The following is a 26,180-nucleotide window of genomic DNA, read 5'->3' as shown; positions in this document are numbered from 1 at the left end:
GATGGGTAGATTGTGGTGTCATTCTACGTAGCATTTATATACAATGGAATACTACAGAGAAACAAAAATGGATCAAGTACAGCCATATAAAACAATATGGGCGACGAGTCTCAGAAATAATGCTGAGCAAAAGAAGCCAGACACAAAGGACACAGGTAATATGATTCTCCTTACGTAAAATCGACAAATGGCCACAACAAATATATGACGTTAGAAGTCAGGACAGTGGTTACCTTGGGGGCAAGTCGAAGGACTGACTGGAAGGGGACCTCTGGAGTGAGGGGTGCCTCTGGAGTGTTACCAATGTTCTGTTCTACCTGGGTAGTAGTTACACTGATGTGCTCTTTGTGCTAATTCATCAAGCTGTCCAATTCTGATTTGCGCAAGCTTCTGTATGTATGTCAGAGTCAATAGAAAAGATTTTTTTAAACAGGCATAAAAGATCACTTGTAGCTCTTTAAAATATTCAGATCGTGGAGGGCTCGTGGGATGTTTAGGGATAAGTCCCAAGCACTCAAGATTTTCAAAAGCATCCCCCCTAATTCTGGCCTGCATTAGAGGTGAGTAACCAGAGATTGAAATACTTCATGAAACATTACGGATCTCTTTTCCTTCTATAGAAAGGCTTGGCCGAAATGATGCACAGGCCCACCTTGGAGTCCTAGTCAAGAAGCAACATTTTTTTTTTTTCCCCCAACAACTGTGTGTATATATACCAGTATATAGGTATCACTGTAAAAGTCATCAGTCCTTCAAGGAAAAAAACAACCACAACCAGCAACTCACCAGTGGGAACACTTCATCATCGCTAACCAGGGGACTTGTCATTTCTCTGGTTTGAAATGGCAAAGGCGGCAGAGGAGGTGTCACACTTCTGTTGGGCTCCCGGTCTTGGCTAAGTCTAAAAGAGGAGGATGGTCGTCATCACCACCACCAAGGATACTGCTGGTTCATGTAGCTAAGCACTTACATTTCTCTGATGTCTCACAGAGGGGAGAGCATCACAAAACGTTTGGGCTTATCTCAGGGTCTCTTTGAAAATAATTTTCCTGGTAAGTCATTTTTAATGGTTAATAATGGACAGAAAACTTTGTGATTGTTAAAAATATTCTTCTATCCTTATTGCCTCTGTTGCATCCTTTTCTATGTTACTTTCAAATCTCTTTGCCATTTAATTAAAAAACATGATACCCGTTTCAGAAAAATCTCAGAACAGCTAACAATGCTGCCCTCGAGAAGTCTAAATAATCCTCTTTTTGTATTCTGTAGTTCACTTAACCTTGCTGGCTTTCTTAACAGAATTATACTTGTTTTGTTTTGTTTTGTTTGTTTGATGCCAGAATAAGTCCTTGTACAATAATTCTAATTCCTATAGGGTTTAATAATTTGTAACGTATTTTCAATTAATATCTTCTCCTTAGCTCTTCCACACTTAGTTGTATGACCTTGACCTTAAGCAGGTAACTAGATCTTTCTGTGACTTTAGTTTTTTCAATGATAAAAAATGAGTTGTTAGGAGACTTGCACTCCACAGTTTGGGTGGAAGGTACAGTACAGAATCGGTTGTTTGTGCTAACATATAAAGTAGAAGATGAAACTGAATAAAAGACCAGTGAGATTTAAAATTTTCGTATGCTGACTAAACAAATGAATAATAAAACAAAAAACCAAACGAACTTGCCTTAAAATTTTACATAAAAAGATCCTATGGTATGAGCTGTTCAGAACTGAATAAATATCTTTCTGCACATTAATTCATGAAATTGGGGTTGAAATTTAATCAAAATCATCAAAGCCCAGGAAACATAAGAATCCCTTCACCTTAAACGTATTTATTCATTTTTACTGATTATTCAAATTCTCCATAGGTAATGATTTACCATTTTCAAAGCCTTCACATTTGAATTTTGCACGGTTCAAACAAATTTACATCATTGTTCTCTGTTCTTATCCAAAGACTATCTGTCTCCACAGACTGGTTTCTTATTATGTAAACATTTCAAAGCGATGCATACAAATAGCAATAAAAGTTAAGTGAGACATCTGTAAATTAGGACATAAAAAACAAACACAACGTGCTTTCCGTTTTTACTTATCTTGAAATATATCTTTTTTAAAATCCATTCTCCCAAACCATAATTACCATGGAAACAAAACAGCAAATTAAACTGAAATAACATGGTTTATGATGTGCACGTTAAGATGAAACATCCGCAATTCAGATAGAATTATAACAATTGCATAGTACATCTGCATAGAATTTTCAGCTGAACCTTTTAATTTGAGGGAGGCTCCCATCTATACTTTAAAGCACAGTGGGACAAAATAAGATAATTATAGAAGTGACTCAAGAAAGATATATCTCGTTGTAATCTCAATTATACAAAGATTTCAGGGAAAGTGTTATTTGTCCTAAATTATCTAAAGAATTCTCTCAATTATCCACTTGGCTTTGGACGTATCGATACAGTTTTATAGTGTTAATTACTAAAACTTACATGTGAACATTCTTTTATTGTACGATCAATAAAATGCAGAGATTGAAAGGAAAGACTACATTAGGGAGTAAAGTACTTTTGCTTTAAATCGTCTTTATAGCTGAAAAGTTCTTCTTCTAGAATGCAGCGATTCAAATACTTCCTAAACCACCTTGCAAGAAATGCTCAGTATATCATTTTAAAAGCTCCTCAGAATTATTTCGGACGGCTTTTAGTAGCCTCTCACGAGTTGGTCTGTCCAGTCAGCTTTTCCACAGGCCCTAGTCCAAGGCCTCTGCCTACTTCTGCCAGGAAAGCAGGCCTCTGTTGTTGTTGGGAACAGAACTCTGCCCACTTGAGACCTGGGTCCACTGTCTGCAATTTTCAGACGTGTCTAACTGTCCATCCCTTCCTGGCCTTCAGTTAATTTTCCCCGGGCTATGGGATAACGTCCTCAGCATGGAATAGGATCCCTTCACAAACGGCTAATTTGCCTGCTTCAGCCTCACCTTCTAACGCTCCACATGATGCTCCCGGTTCTTTGAACAACTCATTATTTCCCGGCCCACAACTGCTCAGCCTGCTATGTTTTGTTTCTTCTTAACACCTTGGCGCAAAATTTTCTCAACTTGCTTTTTTGCTTCTAGATGACTGTTCGTTCCTTGACAAGGGATCCTGTGAGAGTGGTTATGACAAACCTACCGACTTTGTGATTTTCTTAGTATTAGAAACTTTTTATTTATGAACTACATTTGAAGCAATTTTAATGATTAATGTGAGGATTACTAAACTCTTTCCTGTACATGATGTAAACTTTAAGTATGTATCATATATAGAGAAGAAACTCCATTTATTACAAAATTGAGTTGTCATTAAAATTAGTCACATATTAATTGCTCTGGGTAGCACTATTTCAAATTAGCTTTCATCCTTAAACTACAAAACTCTGACTTTTAAAAACTTTTAAAATATTCAATACAGGGGCACCTGGGTGGCTCAGTTGGCTAAGCATCCGGCTCTTGATTTCGGCTCAGGCCATGGTCGCTCAGTTTGTGAGATCAAGCCTGTGTCAGCGAAGCCTGCTTGGGATTCTCTGTTTCCCTCTCTCTCTGCCCCTCCCCTGCTCGCGTGCTCTCTCTCAAAATAAATAAAAATTTTTTAATGTTTATTTATTTTTGAGACAGAGAGAGACAGAGCATGAGCAGGGGAGGGGCAGAGAGAGAGGGAGACGCAGAGTCCAAAGGAGGCTCCAGTCTCCAAGCTGTCAGCACAGAGCCCGCTGCGGGGCTTGAACCCACGAACTGTGATGAGCCGAAGTCAGACACTCAACCGACTGAGCCACTCAGGTGCCCCCAAATAAATAAATTTTTTAAAAAATTTTAAAAATTCAATACATCCTCACCAAATTAAATTGCATCTTATTCATAATTTCTTTAAGTGCTGAATAACTTTCTTATCGGAAAGCAAATCTGTTAGAATATCCCAAAATGCTTCACATTTTCAAGTGGATGAGCATGAAGAACTTCCTATTACTTCTAATAGGAATGAAAAACAACAACAAAAATTGGGTTACTTCCAAGTGGACAAAAGATTATTTAAAGATGTATTATGCAAATCTTCCTCAGCTAAAAGGAGGGAGTGCCTAAAAAATTGGCTTAAACATTTTGTGGAACTTCATCTTCATATACGTTTGCCTAAAAGCTTTTTCCTTTCTAAAATAGTTTGATAAGACCTTGTGACATTAGCCAGCACTATGTAAATATGACTCAGTATTTTCCGATGATGTCTATGCCTAACAAATATATCTAGGCTTCACTGAGCTGTGCTGTGAGGGAAAGAAGGAACATTTCATTTTCATTTGCTAAAACTAATAGACATGTATTTTACAGCTCTCTACTGCTGGGTTCAGGGTCCTTGCAACTCAACAACGCTTTCCCCATACTGGGTTCTACATGACAATAATTTATTCAGAACATTTGAAATGCTGTTTCTCTTAAAAATCAGGTCACAGGAGAACACTGAAATCAGGCAAGGCATTAAAACAAATTTAATGAAACTCTCAACAGATGAGGCTGGCAGGACACGAGGCTCTGCGGCAGGAAGAGTAGTCCTGACTGCTTATTAAGATCATCTCCTGCTGAGGATTTTACCTCTTGTGTTGCTTTCTGCGTCCCCTACTGTCTTGTTTTTGTTAGGCACTTTTAACACATTCTGTACTGCCCAGCAAAGAAAAAAGGGGGCAACCCAAACAATAAAATTACTTTTTAAAAATAATAAAAGGCGGAATAACTGTCTTCTAAATGACGGCACCTGGTACCTTCACCCAAGGCTTTCAAAGTTGTTCCCAACAAGCAAGAATAGGAAACAACGTTCTGCGCCTAATGGGTGCTCCATACAGACCAGTACTAACGTGCCCAGGAAGGCCCTAACAGCTTTAGGGGCCTGCTTTTCTCTTACAATAAAAGAACCAAATGCGTGGGGTCGTGATTTGACCCACGGAGACATGAGTCTGTGGAGTAGGGAAGCATTTTGAGAAGGGTTTGTTCTATATCAGAAAAAATATTTCTATACCACAATCAAGATGAGACCTCTTCTGGAGACAGGTTTTCAGTTATAGAGGCCGGAACACCCGGGCACGGGCACCACAGAACCGGCCCGTGGCTAGGCCTCAGCAGACTGTGACATCCGCCCCCACACCCTGTTTGTACTCTGCCACCTGCACCCAGACGGCACCACCCACCCCCACCCCCCGCCTCTCCCCCACCTCCCTGCATCCCCTACCCCCACCCCCCGCCCCCTGCCAGCAACCCACCCCTAGTGCTTAGTTTCTAGGATAGCAGCCAGTCTGCCCTCATTTCCTTCCTGAACGTCTTGAAAAAAGGTTAATTGAGCACTTTTGAATGGTTGCTATTTCTTGCATCGGATTAGGATACAGCCTCTAATACGTGCAGCGTTGAGGGGATGCAAGTAGGAGAGAGCTGCACTACGTCCACAAGAATGTTGAACAGACATATTTTTTGCTATGTCCCATGGATTTATGGATTTATCCACCTTTAGATGGGGCGTGCTTAGTTACAAAGATAGGCCGGCATCGCCCCTTCTCACAGGACTGTGGCTGAGGGAATGTCAGATTCAGCCATTTGTTTGGCCACCCAAAGCTACTTTTTGGCACTGTGAGTTGTTGCAGAATTATTCATATTGTTATAAATGCTAACAATTTTATTAGTAATAATAATATCAATAATGGCTAAAATTTGTGGAAATATATGTTTTATATGGAACTATGTTTTCTTCTGTAATTCTCACACACACAAAAAAACCCCTTATACTTATTATCTCTATTTATCAGATGGGAAATTGAGGCTTACAAAGTTTAAGTACGTTTCCCAAGGTTGTAAATATTATGTTATATGCAAACAGTATGTAAGGTTTTCATGCTAAGTGTGATGAGTTTTTGAGCAAAAGTTGGATCGAAGTTAGGTCCTATCAATTCACCGTTTCTTGGCACCATGAAATGTTAACAAATCTGATGTTAAAGAAGTTCGGGGAATGTTGCATGCCACACCCCTTCCTGAAACTCACAATGCACAAGAGCATAGTAATGACTCTAAGATATCCTGGAGAAAAGAAGCTTGTTTATTTTGCTGAGAATTTCCCAGGTTTGGAAAAACAGTGGAGAGCCGCCAAGGACAGTTTTGATTCTGTAAGTATTTTATTAAAGTGGAATAAATTAGTCTAATTTTATGGTTGACGTATGTACTTAAATTTTGAACTAAGGCACTTTAAAAGGGGATCCTGTGGATAGCAGATACTAATTTTCCACATGCTTCTCTTTGCTCAGAGAAAACCTCTTACCCACCCTCCAATTCTTTTCCTACGAAGGGACCAACAGTTTGTCGCTACTGCTGGAGTTGTCAATATAAAGCGTATATTTTGAAAGTCAGAAGTGACCTATTTTCTATTCTGTTTGAACAATATACGTAACATATTAAAATCTAGTTTTTCTATTCTTATGACATAAAAAAATAAGATTACTTCTTTGTATACTTTGTGTGCCACATCGGCTTCTAAGAAGGGTTTGAAGTAAGTAGAATTCACTGTAACACTACCATTTCACTGTTGTATTTTGAAAGCTATTGACAGCACAGAATTTAATATAAAACAATATATCTATACTACTGTATTATCACTACAAAATAAAATGTTAACAATTGAAGAGAAAGTATATAAAAGTTCTCCGTTGAGTTGTTTAAAAATAAATGTTTCTATTAAATGTTTGTACAGTTGTGTCTTTATACAATGGAGCTAACATACCTATCTTCATTTTTTTCCATTTTCATTTGGTTTTGATAGGTGTACCGTCCCATTTCTTCATAGGTATTTTGATTGGCCCATGCTGATTTGCCATTGGAGCGAAGTTTTGCAAGATCATTTCGGAGCCTTTCATTCTCGTGTTCCAGTTTGTTAATAGATGTATGCCTCGAATGTTCCCTGTTAGTGAAGTCCAAACTCTAGAGAATGGAAAAACCATCACTGAAAAAACTGTTCCTTATAAGGGAATGCGTATTTTCTGTGCACTTAGACATGGCTGTTGTAAGGCCCTTTCATCTGAGTCCAGTGACATGGCTCTACCTTTGTGTGCCTCCTGAAGCCCTCTCCTGCCCTCATCTCCTCACAACACGGACACTCAGCGACAGCTGCCACCGAACGCTTCACAACGAGAGCAATGCATCCACCACTGTCCGTGTTCACTTCTGCACTAGTGTTCTCTCTCTCTCTAGAACAGACTGGCTGGATTTAAGGGTTTTCGTGTCTACAGGGTATGCCTTCGAGCATTAATAATAGAACCAGAATTAATACACATTTCAATTTTGGAAGATTTTTTTGCTCTGATTACAATAATATATGTCATTATAGAAAAACACACATCGATTCCCCACTGTGGGGTGATGAACAATTATCTACTAAATCCATACAGACTGGAGTCTGATTCTGGACCATTTGAGAGCAAAGATGTAACAGTTGAAATTGTGGCAGTACTAGTCTTCAGGAATGCGGCTTCATGATGTAGTTTTACTATCTGGTATGCACCACCTAATCTTAATGTGTCCTAAGAAGGGGATACGGAACATGTTCAGATCACAAAATGAGCGGTTTACAAAGCAAGAACAAAGATTTCTGATGAGTTCTGAATTAAATGCTGTAAGAAATTTTATGGAGAGTCTACACTTTTCTTCTCACAGAGTTTAAAAAAACAGGACATAGTCTCACACAAAAACTCATGAAAATGCTTTAAATGACTACATGGTCCTTTCTAGTCCTGTGATTTAGATATCTGTGGGTCATGTAGTTGCTGATTCAACAAGAGTTCTCTGTTGTCAGAGGGTAATATTTTAGCACAAAAAGTATGACATGGATAAAGTATCATCTTTGAAGCTCCAAATTTCTATGGTTATAAGCCCATAAGACTATAGATGAATATGTCTTAGAAATTTTATTTTGAAGTTTCTAAATGTAAGGTTTTGGCATGTAGGCCACTTCATGGCCTAGGCATCCCATAAAGTCATTATTTTTATTTTTACTAACTGCATGTCTTATATTATTCACATAATATTATATATCATATTAGTATCAGGATTCCTAAGTGTAGAAATGTGTACATATTAGGTATTAAAAAGGTTTACCTATTGGTTTTAATTTTTGCTTTCAAAGGCCAAGCCTGCTTACTACATTTTCTGTTTACTGCCTAATGTGTTATAGAAGTTCATGAATCGTTAGAAAGGTCCCACCTTTGAAAGAAGATTCTTCAGGAGGCCAAATTGCCCCAGAACAACACAGAAAGGGTTATGTGCTTATACAGCTATTGACCAAGGTGCCCTTTGGAATAGAAGGATCATTAAAGGTATGTCTCTGCTTGTTAGGCCCTTGCCTTTTGTAGGTCTTCACGTTTGCTCATTGAGATACATCAGTGCAGATACAAGAGTAATCTGTAACATGCTTTCCAAGAGAAAGGACTGTTTATTCTAAAATTAGAGTAGATTGGGGCGCCTGGGTGGCTCAGTCGGTTAAACGTCCGACTTTGGCTCAGATCATGATCCCGTGGTTCGTAAGTTCAAGCCCCGCATCGGGCTCTGTGCTGACAGCTTAGAGCCTAGAGCCTGCTTCGAATTCTGTGTCTCCCTCTCTCTCTGTTCCTCCCCTGCTCATGCTCTGTCTCTCTCTCCCCTTCAAAAATAAATAAATAAATAAATAAGTTAAAAAAATCTTTAAAATTAGAGTAGATTTATAATAAATATAAAGGAGGCCATCTCATAAAATTTTGCCCTTCCTAAGGTAAGTATTCATATGAACAGATCTGGTCGAGAAAGTTCATGAAAGATTGAAAATTTTACTCTAAAAAAAATCTATTCATCAAAATATGTAACTCTTGATGGTCTGCTGCTCGGTTATAATTTTGTTCAAGCCTTTTCTATAAATTTAGATTTCGTCTGTGATTCTTTTTGGCCCAATGTTGGTTTAAAGTAATTAAGAATGATAGTAATAATTTTTTAAAAGACTCTATAATTTTCTAAATGCACCATAATTAAATAAGTGTTGTGAGCATGACCTGAAAAAATTACATAGGTAATGTATTTGCATGATTTATATTTAAAAGCATATTCCATTTTCCTTGACGACAACATTTTTGGGCTCTCTCATTTCATGTTTTTCTTAAAGGCTTTTCTAGTAATGTCAGGACTATATCCTTCACTAGATGGGTTATCGTGTGAAAATAGGCACTGATTAAATTCTACCTCTGTATTTCTGATGGGTTATTTGATAGGCCTGTTAGCTAAAATTTTCTTCCCTCAAATTTTAGGGTTTTGTAGTTTTAATCCATTGCTTCATTCTCGAAATGGCAAAACTTCCTAGTACTTACTTACTCTGGCATGCCAGCATGAGGCCAGTTAAATTCCTGCAGTGTTTGAAGAACAGTATTTTATGTTACACCTTTTCTTTTAAATTCACGTATGTTCAACAATAATAGGCTAACAAAGTACTTCTACAGAAGGACAGGCTTTATCCATGTTTTTGTTTTATGGTTAGTATATTAATTTTTAATACATAAATGGATGTTTTAGATTGTTGTGAGGGTGGTAATTTTTTAAGCTATTATTTTATTTGGCCAACTTCATGGATGGTGAAGGGCAGATGAGCAAATGAGTCTTAAAAATTACCACCAATTCTGAATTCTGATGAAATCTGATTTTACGGCACATTTCTTAGATGCAGGAAAATTTAATAAATATACTCACGTGCCTAAGTAAATATGGAATCACAAAAAAAACTATCATGAAAAACTTGATTTCTCATTAGCTACCCAGGGAAATACAGGTAAACACCTCATACTTTTCTCTGAGTAACTAACTGTTTTTGCACAAATCCAAGGGAAACGTCTTTCTCAGAGCCACTTCTGTTACAGTTTTAAAAGTATCTCTCTGAGACCCGAGGAAGAGTTACCAACCAGGCGGGCAGTTCCTTCACAGACTCAGTGGAGGGAAAGGGGAGCTGCCATAGCTGGGAGCAAGGGACAGCTAATGACTGAGGGCAGGCCCCTACCACTGGGTGAGGGCCTTGTTTAAACTTTCTTTCCCTAAGTGTGATAAACAGGGCGCTTCACAGTTAGTCAAGTGGAAAAATTCCCAAAGTTCTACTTATTTAGAAATGACCTACCTTAATGTCAGTGATTTCACTTGTCTGGAAAGGAAAAAGATAATTGTTATTTGAATATTATCCAAATACCACATATTTTAGAAGCCCTAAAATAATGATGTAAATATTTTGTTTCTTACTGCCTGGGGTAAAAATTCAGCACCAATCCTTTAATTCCATGTTTATTTATCCATTACAATTATTTCAGAAAGAATTAACTATCTAATTGTGGGATTTGAACACATAACAGATAGGAGTTTTCTTTAGTATGAAATCTTAAACTAATGAATGCTACATAAAGTAACATAATAGATTGTATACTTTTTAAAAAATTCTTTTTAACGTTTATTTATTTTTGAGAGAGAGAGAGAGACAGAGACAGAGACAGAGAGTGAGCAGGGGTGGGCAGAGGGAGAGGGAGACACAGAATCTGAAGCAGGCTCCAGGCCCTGAGCTGTCAGCACAAAGCCCGACGCAGGGCTCGAACTCACAAACTACGAGATCATGACCTGAGCCGAAGTCAGAAGCTTAACTGACTGAGCCACCCAGGCGCCCCAGATCATACACTCTTAAAGAACAAAGAATTATATTTGGTCTTTTTTTTTTTTAATTCAATAGGCACTTGAGATTTTTCTCTTTGGGGAGTGGCTTGACTATTTCAGTTATCAAAGTCAATTATAAATCTTCACATACAAAAAAGAGAGAACAATGATAAAGTTAACTTTCTATATGAATTACAAATTTAACATAAAGCATATGTGATTAAATACTATTTTAATAAGGCATCACACTGAAGGCCACACATCAATGGCACTCCATTTTATGATATCCATCCCATTAACTACTCTTTAAACAAACACATGTTGTATATATATGTGCTAAGTGCCACAGAGGTAATCAAGTACAAAAAAGTGACCCTGCTCTCATGGAAAATACAATAAAACCGAGTAGACTAAATTAACATGTATGAAAAAATAGTGAATAATATAAAGTATAATTATATATTAAATTATGCTGCACCAAGTATAAACTCAAATGTTTCTGAATCAATGAATGGCAACTGAGATCATGCAGAAGGTGAGATAAAACAACACTCTGGCAGTCTCTCATGATGTGAGCAATAATTCCCATGAAAGTTTACTCATGCCTCTTATACTACAGGTGAGACCCATAAATCCACAAGTATTCATTGAGCCCTATCCTATACCAAACCCTCTATGAAGAAGTATAAAATATAGTCCACTTCTCCCATCAAGAAGTCTACGACTGATGAGACAAAACATACATACACTAAACAGTTAAAAAAATAAAGGAAGACAATCCAAAACTCAGTGCTAAGGAAAAGCATTCAGGTGGAGGATATATAAAGGATTCATTCATTCATTCATTTGTTCACTCACTCACTCACTCATTCATTTGTTCATTCACTCATCTAACAAAATATTTTTTCACTGCCTCTTATGTTCAGGCACTGTACTAAGTGCTTGGATGTAATGGTAAACTAGGACCGTAACTGCCCTCAATGGGCCTACTGGTAAGGGGATGGGTAGCTGACAAGAAACAGGTAATTTTAACCCTGTACTATGAAGGGTGTTAAATAAAGGATGTTATGGTGGTTTCTAGGAGGGACACTTAGCAGAGCAGAGGAAAATCAAAGAAGATTTTGTATAGCATGTAAAATTTATGCTGAGTTATCTAAAACATTAACAGGGCATAACTATGTGAAGTGGGAAAAGGGAATTTTTAGGTAGAAGGAAAGCATGTGCGAAAGCCTGGAAGCAAGAAAGAGCATGAGAAGTGACCATCACATATGCAGATGAGACTGAGACAGGTCTAGCTCTAGCAGAAGGTTTGTTGTAGGTCACTATAAGGGACACAAAGTGGGAGAGCCAGATTAAGGAAGCCATGGAATATAAAGAGTTCTAACCTCCTATTGGAAATTGAGCACATGTTCTTGATAGGAAGAAGAACACAAGGAAAGGTTGTGTCTGGGATAAGGAGGGGAGAGCTTAGAAGCCACGAGGTAATCCAGAGGAGGTAACTTGGAGTGGTTGACGGATCTATCCTTTAAGGGAAAGCATGGAGCCAGAGGCGCAAGAGCCAACAGCAAAACTGGGGGAATGAGCAGAGGCAGGAACAGTAGTGGGAGGAGCCAATGAATAAAACAGAAGAAACAGAGAGAACCATAGGATATTATAGCAGTATTATGCATTTGGAGTTATCCAAACCAACTTACAAGCTATATGATCTTGGGCAAGTTACTTAAAAACATAAAGATTCCATTCCCTTTTCTGTGAAATGATATCGTCATACCCAACCACCACATACTTGTTATAAGGATAGAGACACTATGTATGTAAAGCGTCCAGCAGATTATAAGGCATGGAGTAAACACCCAATACATTGCAGATCTTTGTTATTATACAGTTCTCCAAGTTTCCCTGACTCTCCCTCATCTCTGGTCTTTGTACATTCTATTCTTTCAGCATGACTCTTTCCCACCAATCTGTATGGCTGACTGCTCCCCAGGTGCCTTTTATTACTCCCACAACAGGGTTAAGTAATCCCTATCAGTGCCCCTGAATTCTGAGCTTTCCTATTACTCTTTAGCATAAGTATCCAGTTAATTGTCCGTATCTACTAATAATTGGTCTCCTTCTACTAATATTAAGTTTCCTAAGTTCAAGGATCTAGTCTGACTTATTCACAATCTTGGCATACTGTCAGATACGTAGTAGGTATTCAATAAATATGTATGGAATGAATGGAAACATTCTGTAGTGATTGTGGCATGGTATAGATAGGGAACAGAATAAAGAGCTCAGAAAGTAACCCACACACATACGGTCAACTGATCTTTAATAAAAGCACCAAGGACACATAGTGGGGAAAGGATAGTGTCTTCAATAAATATTGGGAAAACTGGATATTCACATGCAAAAGAATGACACTGGACCTCTATTTTATATGACTCACAAAAAAAATAACTGGAAGTAGATTAAAGACTTAAATACAAGACCTGCAACTGTAAAACTCCTAGAAGAAAACAGAGGGGAGACAGATATTTGATATTGGTTCCGGCAATGATTTGTTGTATTTGACACCAAAAAGCACAGGCAACAAAAGCAAGAATAGACAAGTGGCACTATATAAAACTAAAAAAAAGCTTATTGCACAGCAAAGGAAACAATCATAGAGTGAAGAGGCAACTTCATGGGAGAAAATATTTGTAAACCGTATATCTGATAAGGGTTTAATTTCCAAAATATATAAGAAACTCATACAACTCAGTAGCAAAACAAACAAAATAAAACCCACAAACAAATAATGCAATTAAAAAATGTACAAAGGACCTGAATATACGGTTTTCCAAAGAAGACCCATAAGCGGCCAAGAATAAGAAGTTATGTGAAAAGGTGATCGACATCACTAATCATCATGGAAACGCAAGTCAAAACCACAATGAGGCATCACCTCATACCTGGTAGGATAGCTATTAACAAAAAGGCAAAATATAACAAGTGTTGGTGAAGATGTGGAGGAAAGGGAACTCTTGTACACTGTTGGTGGGAATGTAATCTTGCACCATCGTTATGGAAAACAGTATGGAAGTTCCTCAAAAAAACAAAGATAGAACTACCATATGATCACCAATCCCACTTCTGGATATATATCTAATGGAAATGAAATCAGTATTTAGAAGAACCATCTGCATTCCCATGTTATTGCAGCATTATTCATAATAGCCAAGGTATGGATGAGTGGATAGAGAAAATGTGTTATTTGTGTATATATACTTATATACATACACAATGGAATATTATTCAGCCATAAAAAAGAAGGAAATCCTGCCATCTGCATCAACATGGATGAAACCGGATGACATTATGCTAAGTGACATAAACCAGAGAAAGACAAATACTGCATTATCTCACTTATACGTGGAATTAAGGAACAAAATCATATTGTAATAACTTTGTATGGTGACTTCGTATGGTGGTAACTATACTTATCATGGTGAGCACTGCATAGTGTACAGAATTGCCAAGTCACTATGTTGCACACCAGAAACTAATATAACATTAGATGTCACCTATACTTCAATTTAAAAAAAAAGCCAAATTCATAGAAGTAGACAGGAGGATGACAGTTGCCAGGGGCTGAGGGGTAGGGGAAAAGGCCAGATGTTGAGTCAAAGATGACTAGGTTCATTTATAAGATGACTAGGTTCTGGGGATCTACTATTCAGCATGATGACTATAGCTAATAATACTGTACTATACACCTGGAATTTGCTAAAAGGATAGATATTAAGCATTGTGACCACACGTACACACACACACACACACACACACACACACACACACACACATTATAACTATATGAAGATGGATGTGTTAATTAACTTGATTGTCGTAATCATCTCACAATGTATATACACATGCAATCACATTGTACAATTTAAGCATATACGATTTTATTTGTCAATTACACCTCGATAAACCTGGAAAAAAGGTTAAGTTTTAAGAAACTAAGTTGAAACTGGTTCACTGACTTGAAACATGAGTGCTAGTTTCCCTGTGGGACAAACATTTTCTAATATTCTCTTGAGGAGCGAGGGAGCCTTGGAAGTTGTTGGCATCCTGTTGCATCTCCCTGTCCCATATTTATTTATTTTTTTAATATAATTTATTGTCAAATTGGCTTCCATACAACACCCAGTGCTCATCCCAACAGGTGCCCCTCAATGCCCATCACCCACTTTCCCCTCTCTCCCACCCCCCATCCACCTTCAGTTTGTTCTCTGTATTTAAGAGTCTCTTCCGGTTTGCCTCCCTCCCTCTCTGTAACTATTTTTTTCCCCCATATTTATTTCTAACCCTTCACTCCTGAGCCAGGTGTGTGGGACTCCTGTCAGGGAGAGCTGGTGAGGAATCTTTCCCTCCCCAGAGCCAAGCAGGGCCACTTATCCTGGGCAGGTCTTGGCTGACAATTTTGCCTGGTCTCCCTGATCTCAGAGACCAAACCCACTCTACTCTGTGACTGTGAGAGTATGTTTGGGAAGAAACGTAAGAGAATATTTCATGGCAATTGATGGGATGCAGCAAAGTTATAGCCAAAAGAACACATACAGCTTTAAAAGGCTTCACCATCAAAAACATATAAAATTAAGAAATTCAGTGTTTATATTAAGAAATACAAAGAGCAACAAAATAAAACAAATTGGGAGGAGGAAATCGATAAAAGATAAACATAATGAAATTAGAACGAATAGATGAAATAATAAATCCAAAAGCCAACACTTTTAAATACTAACAAAATACATAATCCCCTTGTGTGCCAGGCTTTAAAAAAGAAGGGCAGAGAGCTAAACTATACAAGTTTAGGAATAAGAAAGGAAACATGAACATAGACTATAGAAAAGACAAAAAGAATTATAGGATATTACTACCTTTGGTAACAAGGAAACAATTTGGATTGTGTAAAAATTTCCTAGAAAAATACAAATAATCAAAGCAACCTGAGAAGAAGTGAAATCTGAATATACCAAGTATGCTAAAAGAGAATGGAAAGGTAATTGTAAATATACTTCACTGAAACTTCAATGTCCAGATGGTTTCACAGCTAAGCTCTTTTTAACCTTTAAAGAATGGATAATTCCAATATTATTTAAACTATTCTAGATAACTCATAAAGATGAATACTCCCAATTTTTGTTATAAAGCCAGCATAACTTTAAAACAAGTAGAAAGAACTGTGTATGAATCTCATTTATATACACAGGTCATAATTTCTGTTTTTAAATGTTTATTTATTTATTTTGAGAGACAGCGGGAGCATGAGAGCAGGGAAGGGCAGAGATAGAGGGAGAGAGAGAATCACAAGCAGGCTTTGCACTGTCAGCACAGAGCCCGACGTGGGGCTCGATTCCATAAACCGTGAGATCATGACCTGCACCCAAACCAAGAGTCAGACACTTAACCAGTTGACTGAGCCACCCAGGCACCCCCGCAGGTCATAATTTCCTAAATAAAATATTGTCACATAGAACCCAGGAATATGTTGAAATTGTTAGAGTATGGCTGTTATGGGTTGAATTTTCTCTTCCCCTCCCCCCACAAAAGGTATGCTGAAATCCTCCTAACTCCTATATCTCAGGATGTGGCCTTACTTGGAAAAAGGATCTTTACATAGGTAATAAAGTAAAGATGAGGTCACTAGGGTAGGACCTAATCCAACATAGCAGGTATTCTACAAAAAGGGGAAATTTGGATACAGAGACAGACACCCATGGAGGGAAGACCACATAAAGAAACTGAAAGTTGGCCGTGAAGACAGAGACACAGGAAGGGCGGCATGTGAAGATAGGATGATGCATGTATAATCCAAGGATTGCCACAGATTGTTGGCAAATCACTAGAAGCTATAAAGAGATAAGGAAGAACCCTCCTCCACAGGTTCAGAGGGAGTATGGCCCTGGTAACACCTTGATCTTGGACTTCTACTTGACAATAAGTTTCTATTGTTTTAAGTCACCCAGTTTGTGGTACCTTGTTATGGCAGGCCCAGCAAATGAATACGACCAAGAAGGTTCATTCCCAAAATTCAAAGATGGGTCAATATCAGGAAATCTGTCAACCATACTCTATCATACATCAATAAATTATAGACAAAAACCACATGATGTCATAAATGCTGAAAAGCTATTTGATAAAAGCTGGCAGCAAATCTTAAAAACTCTAAGTAAACTAGGAATAAAAAGATATAAGACCATAGCCTAAGAACAATAATTATTCTAAACAGTAAAACTCTAAAACAATTTCATCTAGAATCAGAAATTAGACAGTTTTCTCAGCAATCACTCTTATTATTTAATATTCCCTTGAGGTTTTAGCAAATGCAGTATGACAAAAATAACTGATATGAACAGTAGAAAAAAGAGCTAAAACTATCTATTTTTGCTGAAATGATAGTATATCTCAAATATCCCTAAGAACCCCTAGTAAATGCCTACTAGAATTTAAAGACAATTTGTTTTTTTTACTATATTGGAAATAAGTTCTTAGATATGGAAAAAGGAAAATACTTCACTTACAACTGTGACAAGAATTATAAAATACCTGAGCATAATTTTAAAAGAAAGGCACAGAACCTAAAGAAGGAAAATTGTAAGGTCTTATTGAAGAGCATAAACTGAGATATGAAGAAATGGAAAACGATGTCATATCCTTGGATGAGAAAATTTACTATCATGAAAGTGCCAGTTCTTTCAAAGTAATATGTAAACTTATTTTGATTCCAAATAAAACCCAACAGGAAATTATCTGGAGAAACGGGATAAATTGACCTTAACCTTCATATAAAAATTTAAATTGGGTTCTTGTTTTATATCACATGTAAAATTGTAATTCAAATGGATTAAAAGCTTAGATGGAAAAAGACACAAATCTTTGAAGACACTCTAACAACGTATACTGTCTAGAAGTTGGAAAAACCTTGTTATTCTAGGAAGAAAATTCAGAAGCTGTAAACAAAAAGATACATGTTTTTGACAAATGAAGGTTTAAAACTTTGTGTATGGTAGGGGTGCCTGGGTGGCTCAGTCACTTAAGCGTCTGACTTCGGCTCAGGTCACGATCTCATGGCTTGTGGGTTCGAGCCCCGCGTTGGGCTCTGTGCTGACAGCTCAGAGCCTGGAGCCTACTTTGGATTCTGAGTCTCCTTCTCACTCTCTCTCAAAAATAAACAAACATTAAAACTTTGTGTATTGCAAAAAGATATCATAAATAAAATCACAAACAATAAATTAAGGAAATTACTGTTATAAATTGACAAGAAAAAGACATCCCAACAGAAAAATGAGCAAAGAATATAATTCATAGTACATTGCCAATAACATACAAAAATATACTCACAGTATCCAGGGAAATAGAAATTCAAGTACTACTGAGAAATCACTTTACACCCATCAGACTGCCAAAAATTTTAAAAAGCAGTAACACCTATTGCTGGTAAGGAGGAACATAAAAGGTATGCACATACAGAGATAGTAGAAATATGATTTGACAACAAATGTTTTAAAATTAAAACATACATATCCTTTTTTAAAGTTTTTAAAATTTATTTTGAGGGAGAGAGAGAAAGAGAGAGGGTGTGTGCGGGGGGGGGGGGGGGGGCAGAGAGAGAGGAAGAGAGAATCCCAAACAGGTTCCGCTGTGCTTTCAGTGTGCAGCCAGACACGGGGCTCCATCCCACAAGCCATGAGATCATGACCTGAGCCGAAATCAAGAGTCGGACGCTTAACCAACTGAGCCACCCAGACACTCCTAAAACATACATATTCTTTCAATCAGCAATTCTTTTCTTAGGAAGCTGTTCAAAAATGTATGTATGAAGATTTTTTTTACAGTATTGTTTATTGGTGCACAAATCTAGAAACAGAGTTGAATTAATGACGAATGAATTGATCCCGAAAAATAGCTGAATAAATTTTGATACATTCACATCATGGGATATTATGAAGCCATTATACAAAATGAAATAGACCTAAACTAGTTGATTTATAACGATTCGCAAAAGATATTGCTGAGCGGACAAAAACAAGATGGAGAAAAGTATGCATAATGTAATCCAATTTATAATAAAAGTTAATATATGACTATATACATGTATGTATAGATATTAGTTATATGACTATACACATGTATGTATACATATTCACACGCACGCATACACATATATATGAATTAATATACATGAAGAGTACAAAACAATACATACTGAACAGTTAACATGTGTTATCTGGTGGAGGAGGTTATGAGGTGGGTAGGGAAACAGAGCAAAGGGGAGAAGCAAGAAAAAAAGACTGCATTAAATCACTAGTATGTAAGTTATGATTCAATTTACTAAAAATTATATATATTTTACATGAGTATATATTGATTTTCCTAAGAAATTACAAAAAAAGATGTTTCTCTACTGTCTTACACAGATGTTGGTGATACAGAGTCAAAAAGCAATTTAGAATAATGTGTATATTATACACTTATTTCTGTAAAGGAACACTTAACTCCTCCCTTCTATATATGTGTGTGAGCAAGAAAAAGTGATAGAATGCTACATACTAATTTGTTAGCACTGGATATCTCTGGATTCCAAATTGGGATTGGGAAAAGCAGTGGAATAATTAGCTTCTTCTTTACAGATCTTTATGTGTTTTACTTCTTGCAAAAGCCGAAAACAAGTAAGTGAACAAAACCAAATGCCTATACAAACCAGGGTGAAGCAGGCTCAGTGTGGGCTGTGATGAGGCAGAATTCATACCTGAAAACATTTAGTTTAAAAAAAAAAACAACGACAAAACCACCACAAAGACCATATTGTGAGAGGGGGGAAAAAAAAGATTTTCATGAGGGCAGGACTCAGTTCAAATTTTTGTGTGTTGAGCGTTTATAGGAACAAACGCCAGACGTCAGACAGATTTTATGTAACAGACTGGGAAACCACGTACGCTTCACTTTTTACCCGTCTATCCTTTGATTACACAATCCGTAAGCAGGGCCAAAGAAGTCAGAATGCTTGCGGAATGCCTCTAACTCTTTGATGTTAGGATACTTACTATTATGAGAACAAGTACCTACTATCACAGAAATCTAGAATCACGGAGAACCCCTGGTCTAACTTCCTTGTGTCATAGCTGAGGAGACTGAAGCCAGGTGAAGCAATCATCATACTCATCTTTTATCCTCTCGATTCCCCCAGTGGCGGAAAAATTATTTTATTTCAAAATTTCCTCTCAGAGCAAATAAATGTTAAACAAGTAACAACAGTATTTCATTAGTTCAATAAATAAAAGTTCTTATATTTACATATAAAAACCAACCTTCAACTGCTATATTAAACAATGTAGAGCCGTTGGTTAAAATCACAAGGTCAATCCTCAATCATTCATTTCTTCATCCTTCCTTTCATTCAACCAACATTCATTGAACCCTACTATACCCCTGACATTGTGAGGTGCTGGTGGTACAAACTTCAGTAAAATGTGGCCCCTGCTCACCACCCAGTGGGGAAGTGTCAGGCTACAAAACAAGCGACACCAAAATATAAACCCAGTGTGGATGGCACAACTCATTCTCACTGGAGTTTTAGGGGCGGCTTCATCAAGGGTATGGTTGACACATGAGTCAGGCCACGAGGATTTCAGAGGCAATAGTGAGAGCAAAAAAAAGCAAGGAAGTGGCATGTTTGAGGAAATGATCAGCCTGTAGCCCAATCCAAGAAAAGAACAAAGGAGAAAACTAGAAATTTTTAGCCTGAGGATAAAAGTAAGTTTAGTCCAAGTACAAGATAATTTGCTGCCCCCACTGCTGCCTGCCTGACGCATGGGACGTGCTTAGCAAATAATGTCTGGGCAAGTCCTGACCAAGTACGTAATATCCCGGTTCAAGTTACTGAATAGTTTCAGCATTATTAATTACCATGTACTGTCCGGGGTCCAAATCTCCCATCATCCCTTTCAGGTGTGTGTTTTCAGTTCTGACAGCTTTGTATCTCATGTCTGAGACCTGGAAGGGGATCAGTAGGAAAAAGTGAGTGTAAAATTCATAATAAAAGCTCACAATTGTATTAAAATTAATTTTATTCACATAAACATTTTCTAAGTGCAGTGAAGAGAAACGCTTCTTAGGCATGATCATTCCAAATCAGGTATTTGCATTCAGGTCTCTCTTTGGCAGCCCCACTTTACCCTCCTTTCCTGACCAGTGCTAAATTAAAAACAGATACTAACAATAATGATGTTCTTTCCCATACCAAAATTCCATATCACTTCTATTTTCTATTGTATGCTGATTATTACCAGAAAAACCACTATTTAAAACATGCTCAAATAACACTGCCCATTGAATTCTTCACTACCTAATTTTTAACAATATGCAAATATGATTTTGATGTTTAATTTTGTTCTAATATTTCTGCCAAATGGCTCTCTTTTTGTGTGGCCACTTCATTTTGTCTAATTTATTTATTTTTCCCTGATTTTTTCTACTTAGCAGCACTCAGAAATAGTATCTGCTCTTTTATTTACATAGGCCTCATTTCTATATAAAACACTTCCCTTGAAAAGATTTACTTTTGTAGATTACAAACTATATTTTCCTTAACAAAAACCTAAAAATATCAAAAAATATAAAGGTGAAAATAAAAATCATCCATAACCAAAAGACAGTCTCTTCAGCAAATGGTGCCTGGAAAATTGGACGGCAACATGCAAGAAAATGAACGTGGACCACTTTCTTACACCAAACACAAAAATAAACTCAAAATGGATAAAAGACCTAAAACGTAAGAAAGGAAGCCATCAAAATCCTAAAGGAGAAAACAGGCAACAACCTCTTTGACCTTGGCCTCAGCAACTTCTTACTTGACATGTCTCTGTAGGCAAGGGAAACAAAAGCAAAAATGAACTATTGGGACCTCATCAAAATAAAAAGCTTCTGCACGACAAAGGAAACAATCAGCAAAACTAAAAGGCAACCGATGGAATGGGAGAAGATATTTGCAATGACACATCAGATAAAGGGTTAGTATCCAAAATCTATAAAGAACTTATCAAACTCAACATCCAAAAAACAAATATTCCCGTGAAGAAATGGGCAAAAGACAGGAATAGAAACTTTTCCAAAGAAGAAATCCAGATGGCTACAGACACATGAAAAGATGCTCAACATCATTCATCATCAGGGAAATACAAATCAAAACCACAATGAGATACCACCTCACACCCGTCAAAATGGTTAAAATTAACAACTTAGGCGACAGATGTTGGTGAGGATGTGGAGAAAGAGGAACCCGTCTGCACTGCTGGTGGGAATGCAAACTGGTGCAGCCACTCTGGAAAACAGTGTGTGGTTCCTCAAAAACTTAAAAATAGAACTACCCTACGACCCAGCGATTGCACTACTAGGTATTTATCTAAAGGATACAGGAGTGCTGATTCGAAAGGGCACATGTAACCCAATGTTTATAGCAGCACTATCACCAATAGCCAAATTACGGAAAGAGCCTAAATGTCCATTGACTGACTAATGGACAAAAATATATACAATGGAATATTATTTGGCCATCAAAAAGAATGAAATCTTGCCACTTGCAACAATGTGGATAGAACTAGAGTGTGTTATGCTAAGCAAAATAAGTCAGAGTCATATGATTTCACTCATATGTGGAATTTAAGAAACAAAACAGATGGACATAGGGGAAGGGAAGCAAAAACAAGATAAAAACAGGGAGATGAACCACGAAGAGACTCTTAAATACAGAGAACAAACTAAGGGTTGCTGGTGGGGTGTTGGGGCGGTGGGCTAAATGGGCGATGGGCATTAAGGAGGGCACTTGCTGGGATGAGCACTGGGTGTTATATGTAAGTGATGAATCACTAAATTCTATTCCTGAAATCATTATTACACTACATGTTAACTAAGTTGGATTAAATTTTAAAAATTTCATTTCAAAAAAAAATCATCCATCATCCAGTTACCCAGGTCACTGTTCACACCTGTAAAATATCTTTTCCTATCCAGGTACAACCACTGCCACTATCCCATCTATGCTGTTTTCCTGTGTATTGTACAAGTTGATCAGCTTAAGGTTTATAATTGGACAAAGGCCAAATCTCTTCTTGTTTTTATAATACACAGGATTTAAATAACCATCTTATTTATGAAGTGACCCTTAAATGCCCAGAAAGTTATTGAATGGTGCACGCAAAGCCTCTTGATTTGGGATTAAAAAAAGCAAGTAAACCTTACACTTTTTAATCACCAATTTGATGATGAGTAAAGTGTTGAAGGAATTTCAAAAAAAATGGAAGGAAGGAAGGAAGGAAGGAAGGAAACGGAAGGAGGGAAGACTTTGAAGTTCTTACAGTATTTTAACAGTAGAACATTATAATTGCAGTTTTTTACCGTGAACCATGCTGTGCGTTGAGTCAATGTTCAGTAAACATGGACTAATTTTCATGATTCAACATCTATTTTTAAAAAACCCCAAAATAAATATGTAAAATGGGGGGGGGGTGCCTGGGTGGCTCAGTTGGTTTAGCGTCCAACTCCTGATTTCGGCTCAGGTCACGGCCTTATGGACTGTGAGACTGAGCCCCGCATTGGCCTCTGCACTGACAGCACAGAGCCTGCTTGGGATTCTCTGTCTCCTTCTCTCTCTGTCCCTCCCCCGCTCATGCACGCTCTCAAAATAAATAAATAAACTTAAAAAATATATATCTCATATACACGTATATGTACATGGGGGTGGGAAGTATCCATGAAAGGCTGGAATAGAGGCCTTTTTTTAAGACAAAAATTCTAATGGGATATAGAAAACAAATTCAAGAAAAAATCTTTGACTAGAGCATCCTGTGGGAGGCGATCAAAATACAGGTCACGAGAAAATGTTAGGACGGAATTTAATGCAATTATCTTGTGCTGTCACTTTTTCCCCGGTTCTTTTTTGATGACACTTTGCATTATTTCGCAAATGATGCTAGCCTCAGAAACAATAGCAAGAAATGCAACGGCTTATGAATCAATGATGAAGACTTACTATCAGAGCCGAGCAAGACAGTGACCTGGACAAGTGCTGTCCTGCCCGCTTGCATACCTGCTGTTTTGATAACATTTTTTCTTTTATTTCTAACTCCATTTTTAACTGTCTTTCCAGAAAGGCAGCTTTCTTCATGATAGTTGCTATAGTGATCTCCTTCTGATGAAGTTCCTCTGTTAGGTCCGAGATTTCATTCCTCATTCTTTCCTGCTCAGAACCATGGCACTCTTCCTCCTGATACAGTTGGCTTCTCATCTGCGGCAGATACATTCCAGCAAATATCAACAGATCTTTTTCTCTAGAAACTGGCTTGAAGCTTTTGTTAGCCAGGCTTAGCCTTCCCGTCCTCCCTTAAACCTTTGGCAGGCCCCACTTTACCCTCCTTTTCCAATCAAGGCTGAACGAAAAACAGATACTCACAATAAATGACTGATTTACTTGTCTCCTTTCAAATTCAAAATTCCATTTCTCACTTCTATTTTCTATTATATGCACATCACCACTTACCACTGATACTACTTTGACAACCACTTTGACAGGAAGGTGGAGGAAACATCAAGCAGTGAAACCTCCCGGCTTCATTGAGATATAATTAGTATTCAAAAACTGCATGTACTTATATACGATTTGGTGAATTTGGACATACGTGCATGCTACTATCACCACAACAGATGTAATAATCATGCCCATTACCTCCAAAAGATTCCTTGTGTTCCTATAAAAAATTTTTTTTCGTGGTAAGAACGCTTAACATGAGATCTACTCCTTTAAAATTGTAAGTGCATAATATGTTACTGTCAGCTATAGGCCCTGCTCTATAACTTCACTCTATACCCATCACACAACCACTGCAGAATGTGTGACGGAAGAGGTCTGGACTCACTACCCAGAGGTGGATGGACCAGGCATGTTTTTTAGGGAGAAAAAAAACTGGCTTAGAACAGTTAGGTGCCTTGTTCAAGGTCATAAAGCTATTAACTGGCAGAGCCAGGACTAGAACCTAGGACTCTTGGTTTTAAATTCAGGGCTTTTTAACAGGCACATGAAAAGATGTTCAACGTCGCTCCTTATCAGGGAAATACAAATCAAAACCACACTCAGATATCACCTCACGCCAGTCAGAGTGGCCAAAATGAACAAATCAGGAGACTATAGATGCTGGAGAGGATGTGGAGAAACGGGAACCCTCTTGCACTGTTGGTGGGAATGCAAATTGGTGCAGCCACTCTGGAAAGCAGTGTGGAGGTTCCTCAGAAAATTAAAAATAGACCTACCCTATGACCCAGCAATAGCACTGCTAGGAATTTACCCAAGGGATACAGGAATGCTGATGCATAGGGGCACTTGCACCCCAATGTTTATAGCAGCACTCTCAACAATAGCCAAATTATGGAAAGAGCCTAAATGTCCATCAACTGATGAATGCAGAAAGAAATTGTGGTTTATATACACAATGGAATACTACGTGGCAATGAGAAAGAATGAAATATGGCCTTTTGTAGCAACGTGGATGGAACTGGAGAGTGTGATGCTAAGTGAAATAAGCCATACAGAGAAAGACAGATACCATATGTTTTCACTCTTATGTGGATCCTGAGAAACTTAACAGAAACCCATGGGGGAGGGGAAGGAAAAAAAAAATAGGTAGAGTGGGAGAGAGCCAAAGCATAAGAGACTGTTAAAAACTGAGAACAAACTGAGGGTTGATGAGGGGTGGGAGGGAGGAGAGGGTGGGTGATGGGTATTGAGGAGGGCACCTTTCGGGATGAGCACTGGGTGTTGTATGGAAACCAATTTGACAATAAATTTCATATATTAAAAAAAATAAAATAAATTCAGGGCTTTTTTTTTTAACTACACTGTGTGTACTGTTTGTGACTGAATGCTATGTTTTTCAGAATCACGTTATAATAAATTTCAAACTTCATGTATCCATGAAAATGCATCACCTCCTGCCCTTAAGCCTGTGGAGTCTCCTATTCTTAACCATAGTTAGGCCTTCCCTGTCAGCAACCTCTGGTTCACCTTGGGCTCCTCCCCACCCTGTCCCACCAAATACAGTCAGGCAGCAAATGCTGTCCCTTGCGCTTCTAAATCTCTCCTCTGCTCTGCATTTCTACTACCACTGTCTTAGTCCAGCCTCTTACCACCTTTCTAGAAATCATTAACTGTGTCTAATTCTTGAGATCTGGAGATAAAGTACCCAATCGTCAGTCTCAAGAAGATCCTGGTCTGTTGGGGGAGACAAAAATAAACAATCAACGTCAGGGGTATGTAGTGGAGGGATGCTTAACCCAACCTGGGGATGTCAGGATGGGCTTCTCAGAGAATGGGACGTCAGACAAATACTGAAGGATGAATAGAAGCCAGACGGAAGGCAGGGGTGGAGAAGGGCTCCCAGGCAAAGAG

At 37.8% G+C, this 26,180-nt stretch overlaps 1 protein-coding gene across 7 annotated transcripts in view; it reads right to left on the bottom strand.

Annotated features, from left to right (window-relative positions):
- The window catches only part of DEUP1 (deuterosome assembly protein 1), a 79,028-nt gene that overhangs the window by 7,343 nt on the left and 45,505 nt on the right, over nt 1-26,180 (bottom strand). For 4 of the 7 annotated variants that reach the window (XM_078432997.2, XM_078432996.2, XM_078432994.2 and 1 more), the window contains 5 exons: nt 23,829-24,026; nt 20,651-20,737; nt 10,191-10,214; nt 6,792-6,988; nt 787-901 (listed from right to left, as the gene is read on the bottom strand). In XM_078432997.2, the coding sequence (XP_078289123.1) occupies nt 787-901; nt 6,792-6,988; nt 10,191-10,214; nt 20,651-20,737; nt 23,829-24,026 (621 nt within the window). Of the gene's footprint in view, nt 1-786; nt 902-5,874; nt 6,179-6,791; nt 6,989-10,190; nt 10,215-20,650; nt 20,738-23,828; nt 24,027-26,180 lie in introns of those variants that run through there. The other 3 variants (XM_081790344.1, XM_078432998.2, XM_078432999.2) reach the window with 3 other exon arrangements.

This window comes from Panthera onca, chromosome D1 (genome assembly GCF_046562875.1).
Source record: "Panthera onca isolate mPanOnc1 chromosome D1, mPanOnc1 haplotype 2, whole genome shotgun sequence".
Taxonomy (NCBI): domain Eukaryota; kingdom Metazoa; phylum Chordata; class Mammalia; order Carnivora; family Felidae; genus Panthera; species Panthera onca.
The sequence above is the reverse complement of the archived record's forward strand: the minus strand, read 5'-3'. Positions and strand labels throughout refer to the sequence as shown.